Source organism: Salvia splendens, chromosome 2 (assembly GCF_004379255.2).
Source record: "Salvia splendens isolate huo1 chromosome 2, SspV2, whole genome shotgun sequence".
Taxonomy (NCBI): domain Eukaryota; kingdom Viridiplantae; phylum Streptophyta; class Magnoliopsida; order Lamiales; family Lamiaceae; genus Salvia; species Salvia splendens.
In genome coordinates, this window is record NC_056033.1 from 1,956,961 (window position 1) to 1,969,141 (window position 12,181).

The following is a 12,181-nucleotide window of genomic DNA, read 5'->3' on the forward strand; positions in this document are numbered from 1 at the left end:
GCTACACATAATAGAAATGATACTAGAACTCCCTATGGTGGAATTGATGGTGGGGGGTCTCCTTCCTCCAATCTCTTGGAAATGGGAAGCTCCTTGACTTCAAATCCTCTCAAAACCTTACTTTCTTGCTAAGATTCGTGGTGTGGGAGTTAGGGTTTGGAAATGAGTGAGAACCCTTTTATATCCGGAGTAAGAAAGAGGCAAAGTTGGCAACAGCGACAAATCGCCCGGTCGGGCGATCTGTAAGTCGGAATATGCCCGGTCGGGCGATCTGGGTAAATCGCGATGAGGCTTCAAACGCCCGGTCGGGCGTTTTGTTGGATGAAAAACGCCCGGTCGGGCGAACTTTCTGTTTTCTTCGCCCGACCGGGCGTTTTTTATATGAAATTCGCCCGGTCGGGCGAACATTCTGTGGTCAGCCCGTTCGCTCCGTTTTGCCCGTTTTAGACCTGTTCTTGCATCAAAACTCCGACAAACTTGTTAACTCTAAAAAATAGCTGAAAAGTGGGTGAAACATATACTTTATACCTCAAAAGATTCGACAACATGTGTTAATCACCCATCTAAACATCCTAAACTATGAGTTTGTCAACTCCCCCAAACTTAAACATTTGTTAGTCCTCGAACAAGAAGAAAGAAACAAGACATACAAACTCATGCAAGGATGTGGAGTGTCATCATTGCCTCAATAGAAATAAAATACGACAAGTATCAATGGCCTCGGATGCATGTAAAGTATTATGAAATATAGCTTCAAGTTACTATCATGTACTCAACCTTGCCAATTTGCCCTCTCAAGGAGAAAATGCAATGTGCATTTTAGAAATTTCACTCACTCTCAAAGTATATAAACTCTTGACATAACTCTCAAATCATCAAAACATGCATAGTTTACCATAGGCTTGCTCGAAATTTACACTCTCCTCTACTATGGTGTGATTAAAGATATAAGGTCCGAAAGGTCTTTTCAATAGGTTGTAATGTAGGCTCTTTGGATAGGTGAGGCAATTTTCGGCTAAAGTGACTTTAATTCCCAATATCTTGCTCAACTTCACCAACTTTCTTCCCCAATCTAGCTAGTTCTAGGCTTCCCTAGACTCTTCTCATCTACCAACATTCCATTTTTGTTCTTCACCTCTTTTTCAACCTTCACACACCCTTTCCAATAAATGCCAATTATTAACTATTTCTCACTTTCAATTTTCTTTTCTTTTCTCTCTCTTTTTTTTTTCTATTTCTTTTCTTTCTTTTTCTCCATGCTTTGCATGGTAACATCACTATTCTTTCTTTCTTTTTCTTTTGTTTTTCTACCTCAATAAGCTTCTATTTCATTTGCTAATTCCCCCTTTCAAACTTTCATTTCCTTTTGATTTTTCAAAAATAGAACACAAGAAATCCAACCCCATGGTTTGTCAAAGGAAAGGTTATTGGCTCAAAGTGGGCTAACAAAGATTATTAACATGATAACGGGTAAAAGTAGAATTTGGCTAACAAGGATGGCCTAACGTCCTCCCTTATCTCTATGATCACTATGTAGACTCAAAGAAATCGCGAGCAAGTTCTAGAAACATACGACATGTTTGAGATAAATCACACATTTAGGAACAATATAGGCTCAATTCTCACAAGGTCATTTTGGCAAAAGACAAGGCACCATGTAATTCACTTTAGGCAATTTGAAATGAAAAATCACATGTTCTTTAGCCATATCAACAAGGTTTTCGAAAGTTTTTGCACAAAATCATCATTGGCAACTCCTCCATCATGTCTCACACTCGTTCAAATTTCAATTTTTCTCAACCCTACTATCATCCTAGCCAAGGGAGATAATTCAACACAAAAGGAAACAAGAAAAACAAACCTAAAAAGAAAAACAAAGACACAAACACAAGTGGAACAAGGAAACAAAACCACATAAGTTTACATGCCCACATATCATCATCAAATATCATCAAAAGAATAGGGGTACAGGCCGGGGTATCATCATCAAATAAAGAGGGAGAGAGGTAAAAGAGGGAATCCACTAGACACCCCCCAAACTTATTCCAAGCAAAGCTAGGATAAGTTTGAAAGAGAGTGGATCTCCCATGGACCTTCACTGCGGAGGAGGAGGCAGATGCTGCCACTGGCCACGGAATTCATCGAATCGGGCATTGATGTTGGCCCATTGTGCATTGTTGAAATCAGTGAATTGGGTCCAGTTGGTTTCGAACTGGTCCCATCGCGCTTCATTCTGGACCCAATATTCCTGCTGACGCAACTCCATCCGTGTCAACCTCTCATTGATCGAGCCGTAGTCCTCCTCTTGTCGCTCTTGTCGGCTTCGTGTCCTCTGCGTGCTTGTCCCGGCTTCATCTCCCCCTTGGTAGGTCGGTTGATCCTCACCTTCCTCCTCATTTTCTTCTTCATTCTGCTCGTCCCCCATCTCGATCTCGGGAAAGCCCATGTGGGGCGCTTCATCAACACTCGAGCTCGGGCTCACATCCCTAAATTGCAAGTTCCGCGGATTCACCGCCGTGACTTGTTCGTGGACCGCAGCCTTCATCTTCCAGTTTTCCTTGTGGAAAGGACCATTCACATAGGTGTTGACGGTGTCCGGGAGGGGGTAATGATCTGCTGCCCTCTGTATCAAATATATCTGCCCTCGTTGGTCCACTCCGACCAGCCTTGTTCTTCTCAGAAAGCCGAAGTCCATCAAGTTGTCACCAATGTCGGCGACCAAGCCCCTCGTCGACACTCCCAGATGGAGTGCAATAGCTGACACAACCGCACCGACACAGAGTGTGCCGGTTTTCTTCTTCGAAGCCCTCTCAAGATGTTTGATCATGAAGTGGCCCAAATTCAAGGGAGCCTCCTTGTGCAAAATAGTCCATAACAGGAAGAGCTCGTCTCTCTGCACACTCCCATGCTCATGACGAGCGAAGGGGTAACATACACACGCCTTCTGGAGTAAGCGCAAGGCTGGGTTCCTAATGAGAGAACCCTTTGCCCTGTTGACGGCGAAGTTGTCATCAACGGTAGTGATGGCCTTCCAGAAGTCATTCGCATTGTGACTGAAGTTAAACGGCTCTCTATACACCTCCCCTGAAAATCCAAAGATCTCCTTGAATTGTGCCATCGTCACTGTGTACTCAGCATTCCTCATACGAAACTTGATGGCAACTATCTCCCTCCTGTTCATGATTACCTCAAGGGTAGACAAGAACTCCAGTGTAAGCCTCTGATAGGAAGGGTTCCTCTGTGCCATGAAGAGCCCATTTAGTTTCCCCTCTTCACATAGCTCATTGAAGCACTGCTCAATGCCCAACCGTCGGATTGTGATAGGGCATGGATATCTAGCTACCCGGTAGGGTAGTTGTGAGAGTTCGGCCCATTTCTTCTTCTCTTCGGCATTCAAATTAACTCCAGAGTGGTTGGGCGCCATCGTTCACTACCTAAAAATTGAGAGTATTAGATCAATTCGACAAGAAACCACAAAGATGCATTAATGTAGACACTCTCCCCCAAACATACTCTATACTAAAAGAACTTCTCATTCATACATTTATCGAGACTAGAATCAACCCCCCATTGTGTCACACAATGTCTCTTCCACAACAATAAACCTCAATCATGCTTAACTCAAACATTCCACCAACATGCATCACTTATCTAACATTGCATCTATGTAGACATCAACAAATCAAAGCATGCTAGTTCCCAACCCTCGATTCACCAATAATCATCTAAACACCGACATAAGTAAGAGAAGAATGAAAAAAATCATACCTTTCGGGCTTAGAGTGATAGAAAACGGATTTCTCTCCTTTTTGCTTGTTCTTGAGTAAATCAACCGATTAATCGGTTCAACCCTTGAATTAGATGGATTGGGAGGATGGTATGTGTGTGAAATCAGTGTAAGTGGAAGATTTGAAGGTGGAGGGGCGAGAGAGAGTAGAGAGGAACGAGAGAGAAATGGGGGTAGGGTTTTGAAAGTGTAAAAACTGACCTGGTTTGCGTCTTTAAATCGCGCGAAGAAATCGCCCGGTCGGGCGATTTGCACTTTGAAAATCGCCCGGTCGGGCGAACTTTCTGGACAATCCCGATTTCATCAAACGCCCGGTCGGGCGATTCGTATTTTGTACATCGCCCGGTCGGGCAATCTTGATTTCTGGAAACGCCCGGTCGGGCGATTTGCACTTTGCAAAACGCCCGGTCGGGCAAACTTTCTGGACAATCTCGATTTCTGTAAACGCCCGGTCGGGCGATTTGCACTTTGCAAAACGCCCGGTCGGGCGAACTTTCTGGATTCCAAGTCCATTTCGCCATTTCTCCAGTTTTTTGTCCGCTTTTCACCCATCAAAGCCTATCTCCTGTTCCACTTAAAACACACAAAACACACCAAAAACAAGAACAAAATAAAAACACACCAAAAACACAAAAGCTATAAATTTTACCTACTAGGGGTTGCCTCCCCCATAGCGCAATTGTTTAACGTCATTTGCCCGACGCTTTGCAAGCTCCACTACTCAATCAAGGCAACCACAAAGACCTCGTCTTGTTGCTCCTTGGTAAAGAACCTCTTGAGATTTTGACCATTTGCCTTGAACGTGCTTCCATCGGGTCCTTTGAGCTCCATTGTGCCATTGCTCATGACCTCCTTGATAGTGAAGGGTCCCGACCACTTAGATTTTAGCTTGCCCGGAAAGAGTCTCAACTTGTGGTTGAAAAGCAACACGGCATCCCCCTTGTGGAATTCACGCCTCTCAATCATCTTGTCGTGATACGTCTTCATCCTCTCCTTGTAGATTGAGGAATTAGCATAGGCTTCATTCCTAAATTCATCAAGTAAATTGAGGTGAAGCTTCCTTTCCTTGCCGGCCTTGGTGAAGTCCATGTTCATTTGCCTCACCGCCCAATATGATGAGTGCTTCAATTCAACCGGGAGATGGCATGATTTCCCAAAGACCAATTGATAAGGTGACATCCCGATTGGCGTCTTGTAAGCCGTCCTATACGCCCATAGAGCATCGTCAAGCTTGAGAGCCCAATCTCTACGGTTAGCATTGACACTCTTTTGCAATATTTGTTTGATCTCTCTATTGGCCAACTCGGTTTGACCATTAGCTTGTGGATGATAAGGAGTTGTCACCCGATGCTTCACTCCATGCCTTGCTAAGACCGCCTCTAGCCACCTATTGCGAAAATGAGACCCTCCATCACTTATGATAGCCCGAGGTGCGCCGAATCGCGTGAATATGTTCTTTTGAACGAATTTAATCACCACCTTTGAATCATTAGTTTGGGTAGGAATGGCTTCCACCCACCTTGATACATAGTCAACGGCTAGTAGAATGTATTGGAACCCACTAGATGGAGGAAAGGGCCCCATGAAGTCAATGCCCCACACATCAAACAACTCGACTTCAACAATTGTCGTCAATGGCATCTCCTTCTTCTTAGAAACACCCCCCATTCTCTGGCACTCGTTGCATCTTCTCACGTAGTCCTGGCAGTCTTTGGTGATGGTTGGCCAAAATAGACCACTTTGGAGCACTTTCATAGCAGTCCGGTTAGCTCCAAAATGCCCCCCACTAGGTGCGGTGTGGCAATGCATAATAACGGACTCCCACTCCTCTTGAGGGACACATCTTCTAATCACCATGTCGGCACATCTTCTAAAAAGACAAGGCTCGTCCCAAAAATAGAACTTCACGTCGTGGAAGAACTTCTTCTTTTGATAGTCCTCAAGTCCTTCGGGAATCACCTTAGCAACAAGATAGTTCACAATATTGGCATAACATGCCACTTGACCCTTGGCCACATAAAACAAATGCTCATCCGGGAATTCTTCATTGATGACCAACTTCAATTTTTCCTCTTCACTAGCATGCTCCAATCTTGAGAGATGATCCGCCACCACATTCTCACACCCTTTTCTATCTCGGATCTCCAAATCAAATTCTTGAAGGAGCAAGATCCACCTTATAAGCCTTGGTTTTGCATCTTGCTTAACAAATAGATGGCGGATGGCGGCATGGTCAGTAAAGACAATAGTTTTGGCCCCAATAAGGTAAGGGCGGAACTTGTCAAAAGAGTAGACCACCGCAAGCATTTCCTTCTCGGTAGTGGTGTAGTTAGCTTGAGCCGAATCCAATGTCCTACTAGCATAATATATCACCCGGAATATCTTGTCTCTCTTTTGTCCCAAAGCCGAGCCTACCGCCACATCACTTGCATCACACATGATCTCGAAAGGTTGAGACCAATCGGGGGAGATCAAGATTGGGGCACTCACCAACGCCGCCTTGAGCTTCTCAAATGCCGGAAAAGTGTCATTCCCTCCAAGAAAGGCATATCGCAAGTGTAGTGGAAGTGGCTTCAACTCAAGCTTCTTGTTTTCCCCATCTTTATTGCTATCTTCACTTCCACTCCTAAGAGGTAGAAATTGTGGACGAAGTGATCTAGGGATTTCTTTAGCCGAGTCCAAAGCACCTACAAATTCCAACAACTCGGGGTTAGCATCCAAAACATCAAAAGAATGAGAAGAATACATGGAATGAGAAATGCATCTCTCTAATTGATCATCCAAGTAAGAGGTCGGTGCCACTCCTCCAACACACTCATCCATCACGGTCACAACATTGCAATGTTGTAGGCTTCCTCCCGGTTCCGCATCATGCCTCTTTAAGGCCTCATATATCGAAAATGTCACGCTCTCATCATTGAGGCGAAGTGTAAGTTCCCCTTTTGAAACATCGATCATGGCCTTCCCGGTGGCAAGGAACGGTCTTCCCAAAATAAGAGGTACAATTCTATCCTCTTCCATGTCCAACACCACGAAGTCAACGGGGAATATGAACTCATTCACCCTCACCAATATATCTTCTGCTATGCCCGAGGGATATGCCACCGATCTATCCGCCATTTGCAAAGTAATGCTAGTCGATCTCAATTTACCAATATTCAACTTGTTGAAGAAGGACAATGGCATAAGATTAATGCTAGCCCCTAGATCGCACAAGGCATTCCCCACAAAGCAATTTCCAATAGTGCACTCAATAGTGAAGCTTCCCGGATCTTGCATTTTGGCCGGCAACTTCCTTTGAATAATTGCACTGCAACTCTCCGTCAAGTTGACCGTCTCATAGTGCCCCCATTTCCTTTTTTGTGATACAACATCCTTGAGGAACTTTGCATAACTTGGCATTTGTTGAAGTGCTTCAACAAGAGGGATGTTAATTTGAACTTTCCTAAAGATATCCAAAAATCTTGAAAATTGTTCATCCTTCTTTTTCTTTTGCATCATTTGAGGGAAAGGAAGTTTAACTTCCGTGGGCTTAGGAGGAACTATTGTCTCGGCTTGATCTTTTGGTGGGCTCTTCGTTGATGCCTCCACTTCTATTGTCTCTTCTTCTTCGGGTTGCACAATAGCTTCCTTTTCGGGCATAGGGGGGCTCTTATAGCTTGTTCCACTCCTCAAATTGATAGCCTTGCAATCCTTTGGGTTAGGAATGGTGTTGCTTGGGAATTGCCCCGGTTGATGAAGTTGGCCCACGGCTTGGGCAATTTGACTCATTTGATGCTCCAAAGCCCCCATTCTCGTGGTGACCTCCACTACCGCCGTCTCAACCTTATCAATTCTCTTAGTAGATTGTGTCATGATTCCATCGGTCTTCTCCATTAGAGCTTTTAGAAGCTCATGGGTGACATCATCACTTGAAGGTTTAGAATTGGTGGGCACATTAGCGGCCCCACTTGTCGACCCACTAGGTGTAGGGAAACGAGGTGGTGGAGGTGGTTGGATAGCATTGTTTGGATTGCCATAAGAAAGGTTTGGATGTGCATTGAAGGGTGAGCGATAGCCTTGGTAATTACCACCCCCATTGTTAGGGCGATAGTTGTAGAAGTTCCTTTGATTCCCTCCTTGATGCACATAATTGACATCTTCCACGGTATGTAAAGGCTCTCCCATAGGTGCCACTCCCAAACTAAGGCCATCCACCTTTTGATTCAACAACATCATTTGTTGGTTGAGAAGATTGAATGCATCCGAATCCACAACCGAAGCCACCGGCATTGAACTATCTCGGCCCGAGCTCCAACCCTTGCTAGTATAGGCAAGCCTTTGAAGCATCTTCTTGCACTCCTCGACCCCCTTGTCCAAGAATGAACCCCCCGAACCAAAGTCTAATTGACTCTTGATAAACTCCGAGCATCCATTGTAGAAGAGGCTCACTTGATGGCCCGGAGATAACCCATGGTTGGGGCATTTCTTTAGCAAGGCGTTGAATCTCTCCCAAGCCTCGAACATAGACTCTTGGCCCTTCATTTTAAAGTGGGAGATCTCTGCTTGGAGGTTGAGAGTGGAGCTTAGAGGGAAGAATCGATCCAAAAACTTTTGGGCTAAGTCGTCCCAACTTGTAACCGAGCCCGGCTCAAGGTTATCAAACCAATCTCTAGCATATCCCGACAATGAGAATGGAAATAGCCTAAGTTTGATTGTATCGTCGGGAACCCCATTAAGCTTAGTTGTATTGGCAATCTCTAAGAATTTAGATAAGTGCCTATTAGGATCCTCCGTGGGCCTTCCCGAGAAAACACGTTGCTCCACAAATTGAATCAATCCTGTCTTCAACTCAAAATTGTTGGCATTCACCCTTGTATCATAGGGTGGATGTGGGATATTGACGTTCCCAAATGCGTCTCTAACCGGAGCCTCTCGCCTCCTTTCCTCCTCTCTTTCCCTTCTCATCTCCGCCATTTCTTGTTGTAGTTGGAGAATGATTTGGTCTTGATTTAATGGAGGTGGAGGTGGAGGGGGAATTCCCTCATTGTTCCCATGTGGATTTTCCATTGGCTCAACTTGATGTTGAGCTCTTGCTCTTCTCCTTCGTCCTCCTCTTCTTCTATTGGCGGCTTCTATCTCTAAATTAATCGGCTCAAGGGGTAAACGACTTGAGCGCGTGAGCATAAAAACCTACACAACACAAGAGAGGAAACAAAGTCAAAATAGAGCTAAACTAGAAAACTAAACTAAATAATTAAAGCAAGTAAAATGTCTAAACTAGTATTCTCTATCTTTTCACAATATCAAACACAAAAGCAAATTTAGTCCCCGGCAGCGGCGCCAAAAACTTGACTCGTGCTAATTTAGTATTCAAAAGCGTCACCCGCAAGTGTACGAGTTAAGTAGCACGTGGTAAGCTAAATTATCGATCCACGGAGACTAAAAGCCGGTTTGAATACTATGATGTAACTTTGAACACTATCTAGACTAATAAAATGGGTTTTTGGTTTTCTTAACTAAGATCAAAGAACAAATAAGCTAGTAAGACAATTAACTAAGAAAAACAAACAAACAAAGATAGGTTTTCACACAAATTGGGAAAGTATAGGGAAATGGATCCGTTAGAATGGATCAAGGATTTCATCTATGGGTCATGCTCATCTATTGGGCCTCAAATGCGGTTAGGAAAGTCGGGATAATCGGTTAGACCCCCTCTCGGGTGCATCTAACACGTGGGTCAATCTCTAGTGTAGGAGTCTCGTCCATACAATTCGAGATTGACTCCAAAGCACAACGGACCCAAGCCCTCTCTCTAGCTTATGCATCTCTCGATTACATATAATGCACGGAGTTGTTGATTACACATCTATCCTAATCTTGTATTTCTCAATAACATCAATTAGGTACAAGATTTATCTAATTGGTAGCTAAGCAATTAGATATTAAAAGACCAAGGTTCAACAAAACCAACAAAAGAGATAGATACGCATTCAACCATAGATTCAATCCATACAATCCATTCAAACTTCACCAAATCCCTACTAAAAGCTTAGCTACTCATAGTCAAAGCTAACATAAAAGCAAAAACAAGGAAAACAAAGCTACACATAATAGAAATGATACTAGAACTCCCTATGGTGGAATTGATGGTGGGGGGTCTCCTTCCTCCAATCTCTTGGAAATGGGAAGCTCCTTGACTTCAAATCCTCTCAAAACCTTACTTTCTTGCTAAGATTCGTGGTGTGGGAGTTAGGGTTTGGAAATGAGTGAGAACCCTTTTATATCCGGAGTAAGAAAGAGGCAAAGTTGGCAACAGCGACAAATCGCCCGGTCGGGCGATCTGTAAGTCGGAATATGCCCGGTCGGGCGATCTGGGTAAATCGCGATGAGGCTTCAAACGCCCGGTCGGGCGTTTTGTTGGATGAAAAACGCCCGGTCGGGCGAACTTTCTGTTTTCTTCGCCCGACCGGGCGTTTTTTATATGAAATTCGCCCGGTCGGGCGAACATTCTGTGGTCAGCCCGTTCGCTCCGTTTTGCCCGTTTTAGACCTGTTCTTGCATCAAAACTCCGACAAACTTGTTAACTCTAAAAAATAGCTGAAAAGTGGGTGAAACATATACTTTATACCTCAAAAGATTCGACAACATGTGTTAATCACCCATCTAAACATCCTAAACTATGAGTTTGTCAGGTGCCTATTCCCAACAAAGTCCAACCCCTGTGAATGTTGATGAAGACGATGATGATGATGACGACGAGGAGGAGGGGGAGGAGGTAGAAGAGGTTCAAGAAATGCCACCCCCACCACCACCAAGGAGTCGGCGTGGTCGTGGTCGTGGACGTGGACAACCTCCTCAACCTCCTAGACCAGCTGAAAGGTCTTTAACCTCAAACATCTTCGTGAAACATTTCAAGAGGGTACAAGATAGTAACGATCCAAACACTTATAATGTGTATTGCAACTATTGCGAAAACGTATACACATTCCGAAAGGGTGGAGGGTACGGTACATTTACCTGTCACCTGGAGAAAGCGCATCCGGTCGAGTTTGGTATCGCTCCAACCCAAACTCAACTCAACTTTCAACATGGAGTCGGAAGTGGGACGACGGGTTCATCCCAAACATCAGGTATGTGTAGCAATACTCTTTTGAAATATGATCACAAAAATGCTCTTAATGTGATGTCTAGATTTGCCGTTATGAAACATTTTCCATTCAATGCTTTTGATAACGATGCTTTTGAGTCGAGTATGCGGCAAGTATATAATGCCGTTGCAAGAAAATTGAGTCGAACTTCAATGACGCGAGCCGTTGTTCGACAATGCATGGAAAAGAAGGCGCAATTAGGTACGTTTATTATTAACTTAGGGCATAAAGTTTCTATTTGTTCTGATGTGTGGACTGATTGTTTTTGTAAAAATTCGTATATGGGCATCACGGTGCATTTCGTTGATCACAGTTGGACTTTAAACAAACGTTTGATTGCATTTCGGGAATTTCCCGCACCACACACTGCACAAGCAATTGCTCAATTGATCATTCAAGTTTTGAATGAATTTCAATTGATCAATAAAATTTTTTCTATTGGTTTTGACAATGCTAGCGCTAACACTGCTAGCATAGATGATTTAATCAGTGCATGTTCTCCTGTTATTGATGGTAAATATTTCCATGTGCGATGTATTGCCCATATTTTGAATTTGTGTGTTCAAGATGCCATCGATTTGTGGCAAAAGTATGTTGATCCTATTAGAACTGCTGTGAAGTTGATTCATAACAAAGCTCCTATTGGTAGAGCTTGGAAGAGATATTGTCATGGTAAGCAATGCAGGTACACCAACTTTCGTTTGGATGTTTCAACTCGGTGGAACTCGACATATGATATGTTGGAGTCGACTTTGAACCACATTGAGTATTTATGTGATTTTTTTAGAAGTTGTCCTCATGTTCCTTCTGATTTGATTTTGATACCCGCTTGTTGGGACCACAGCATGGATTTATTTCGATTATTCCGCGCTTTCAAAAATGCCACTGTTGAGTTATCCGGTGTTTATTATCCTACTTCTGTGCGCGTTTTGGAGCATTGCATGTATGTGGCAATTGGTTTTAAAACTTGTGTGAAAAATACTCAATTCGTTGAGTTGAAGGCTATTTTGTTTTACATGGTTGAAAAATGGTTAAAATATTTTTCACGTATTCCAAATGTGTTTTTGATTGCAAAATGCTTGGATCCAAAGTGGAAGTTGCATGGTGTTTATAAAATTTTAGACATGTACTATGGTTGTTTGCACGCTTTGGATTTTTCTCAACTCCGCGAAATGGGCTTGACAAGAGGAGAATGCTTCGAACTAAGTATTCCGGATGTTGATGAAATCAAACATAGGTTAGATAGTGCACTTCGTTCTCTCTA

The 12,181-nt window shown here is 43.5% G+C and overlaps 1 protein-coding gene and 1 non-coding gene across 2 annotated transcripts; one reads left to right on the forward strand and one right to left on the reverse strand.

Annotated features, from left to right (window-relative positions):
* Nucleotides 1–4,504: 4,504 nt before the first annotated feature.
* LOC121793128 lies at nucleotides 4,505–10,453 on the reverse strand. Its single transcript, XM_042191316.1, has 2 exons — nucleotides 9,893–10,453; nucleotides 4,505–8,959 (listed from the first exon to the last, which is right to left on the reverse strand). The coding sequence occupies exon 2, from the start codon at nucleotides 8,951–8,953 to the stop codon at nucleotides 4,505–4,507; it is 4,449 nt and encodes a 1,482-aa protein (XP_042047250.1). The 5' UTR covers nucleotides 8,954–8,959; nucleotides 9,893–10,453.
* Nucleotides 8,235–8,341, forward strand: LOC121793202. Its single transcript, XR_006049040.1, has one exon. It is a non-coding gene; the product is annotated as a small nucleolar RNA R71 (small nucleolar RNA).
* Nucleotides 10,454–12,181: the final 1,728 nt, after the last annotated feature.

Bases quoted from the DNA above. Each gene is read 5' to 3' on its own strand.
- LOC121793128 (XM_042191316.1), bottom strand. From the start codon at position 8,953: ATGCTCACGCGCTCAAGTCGTTTACCCCTTGAGCCGATTAATTTAGAG.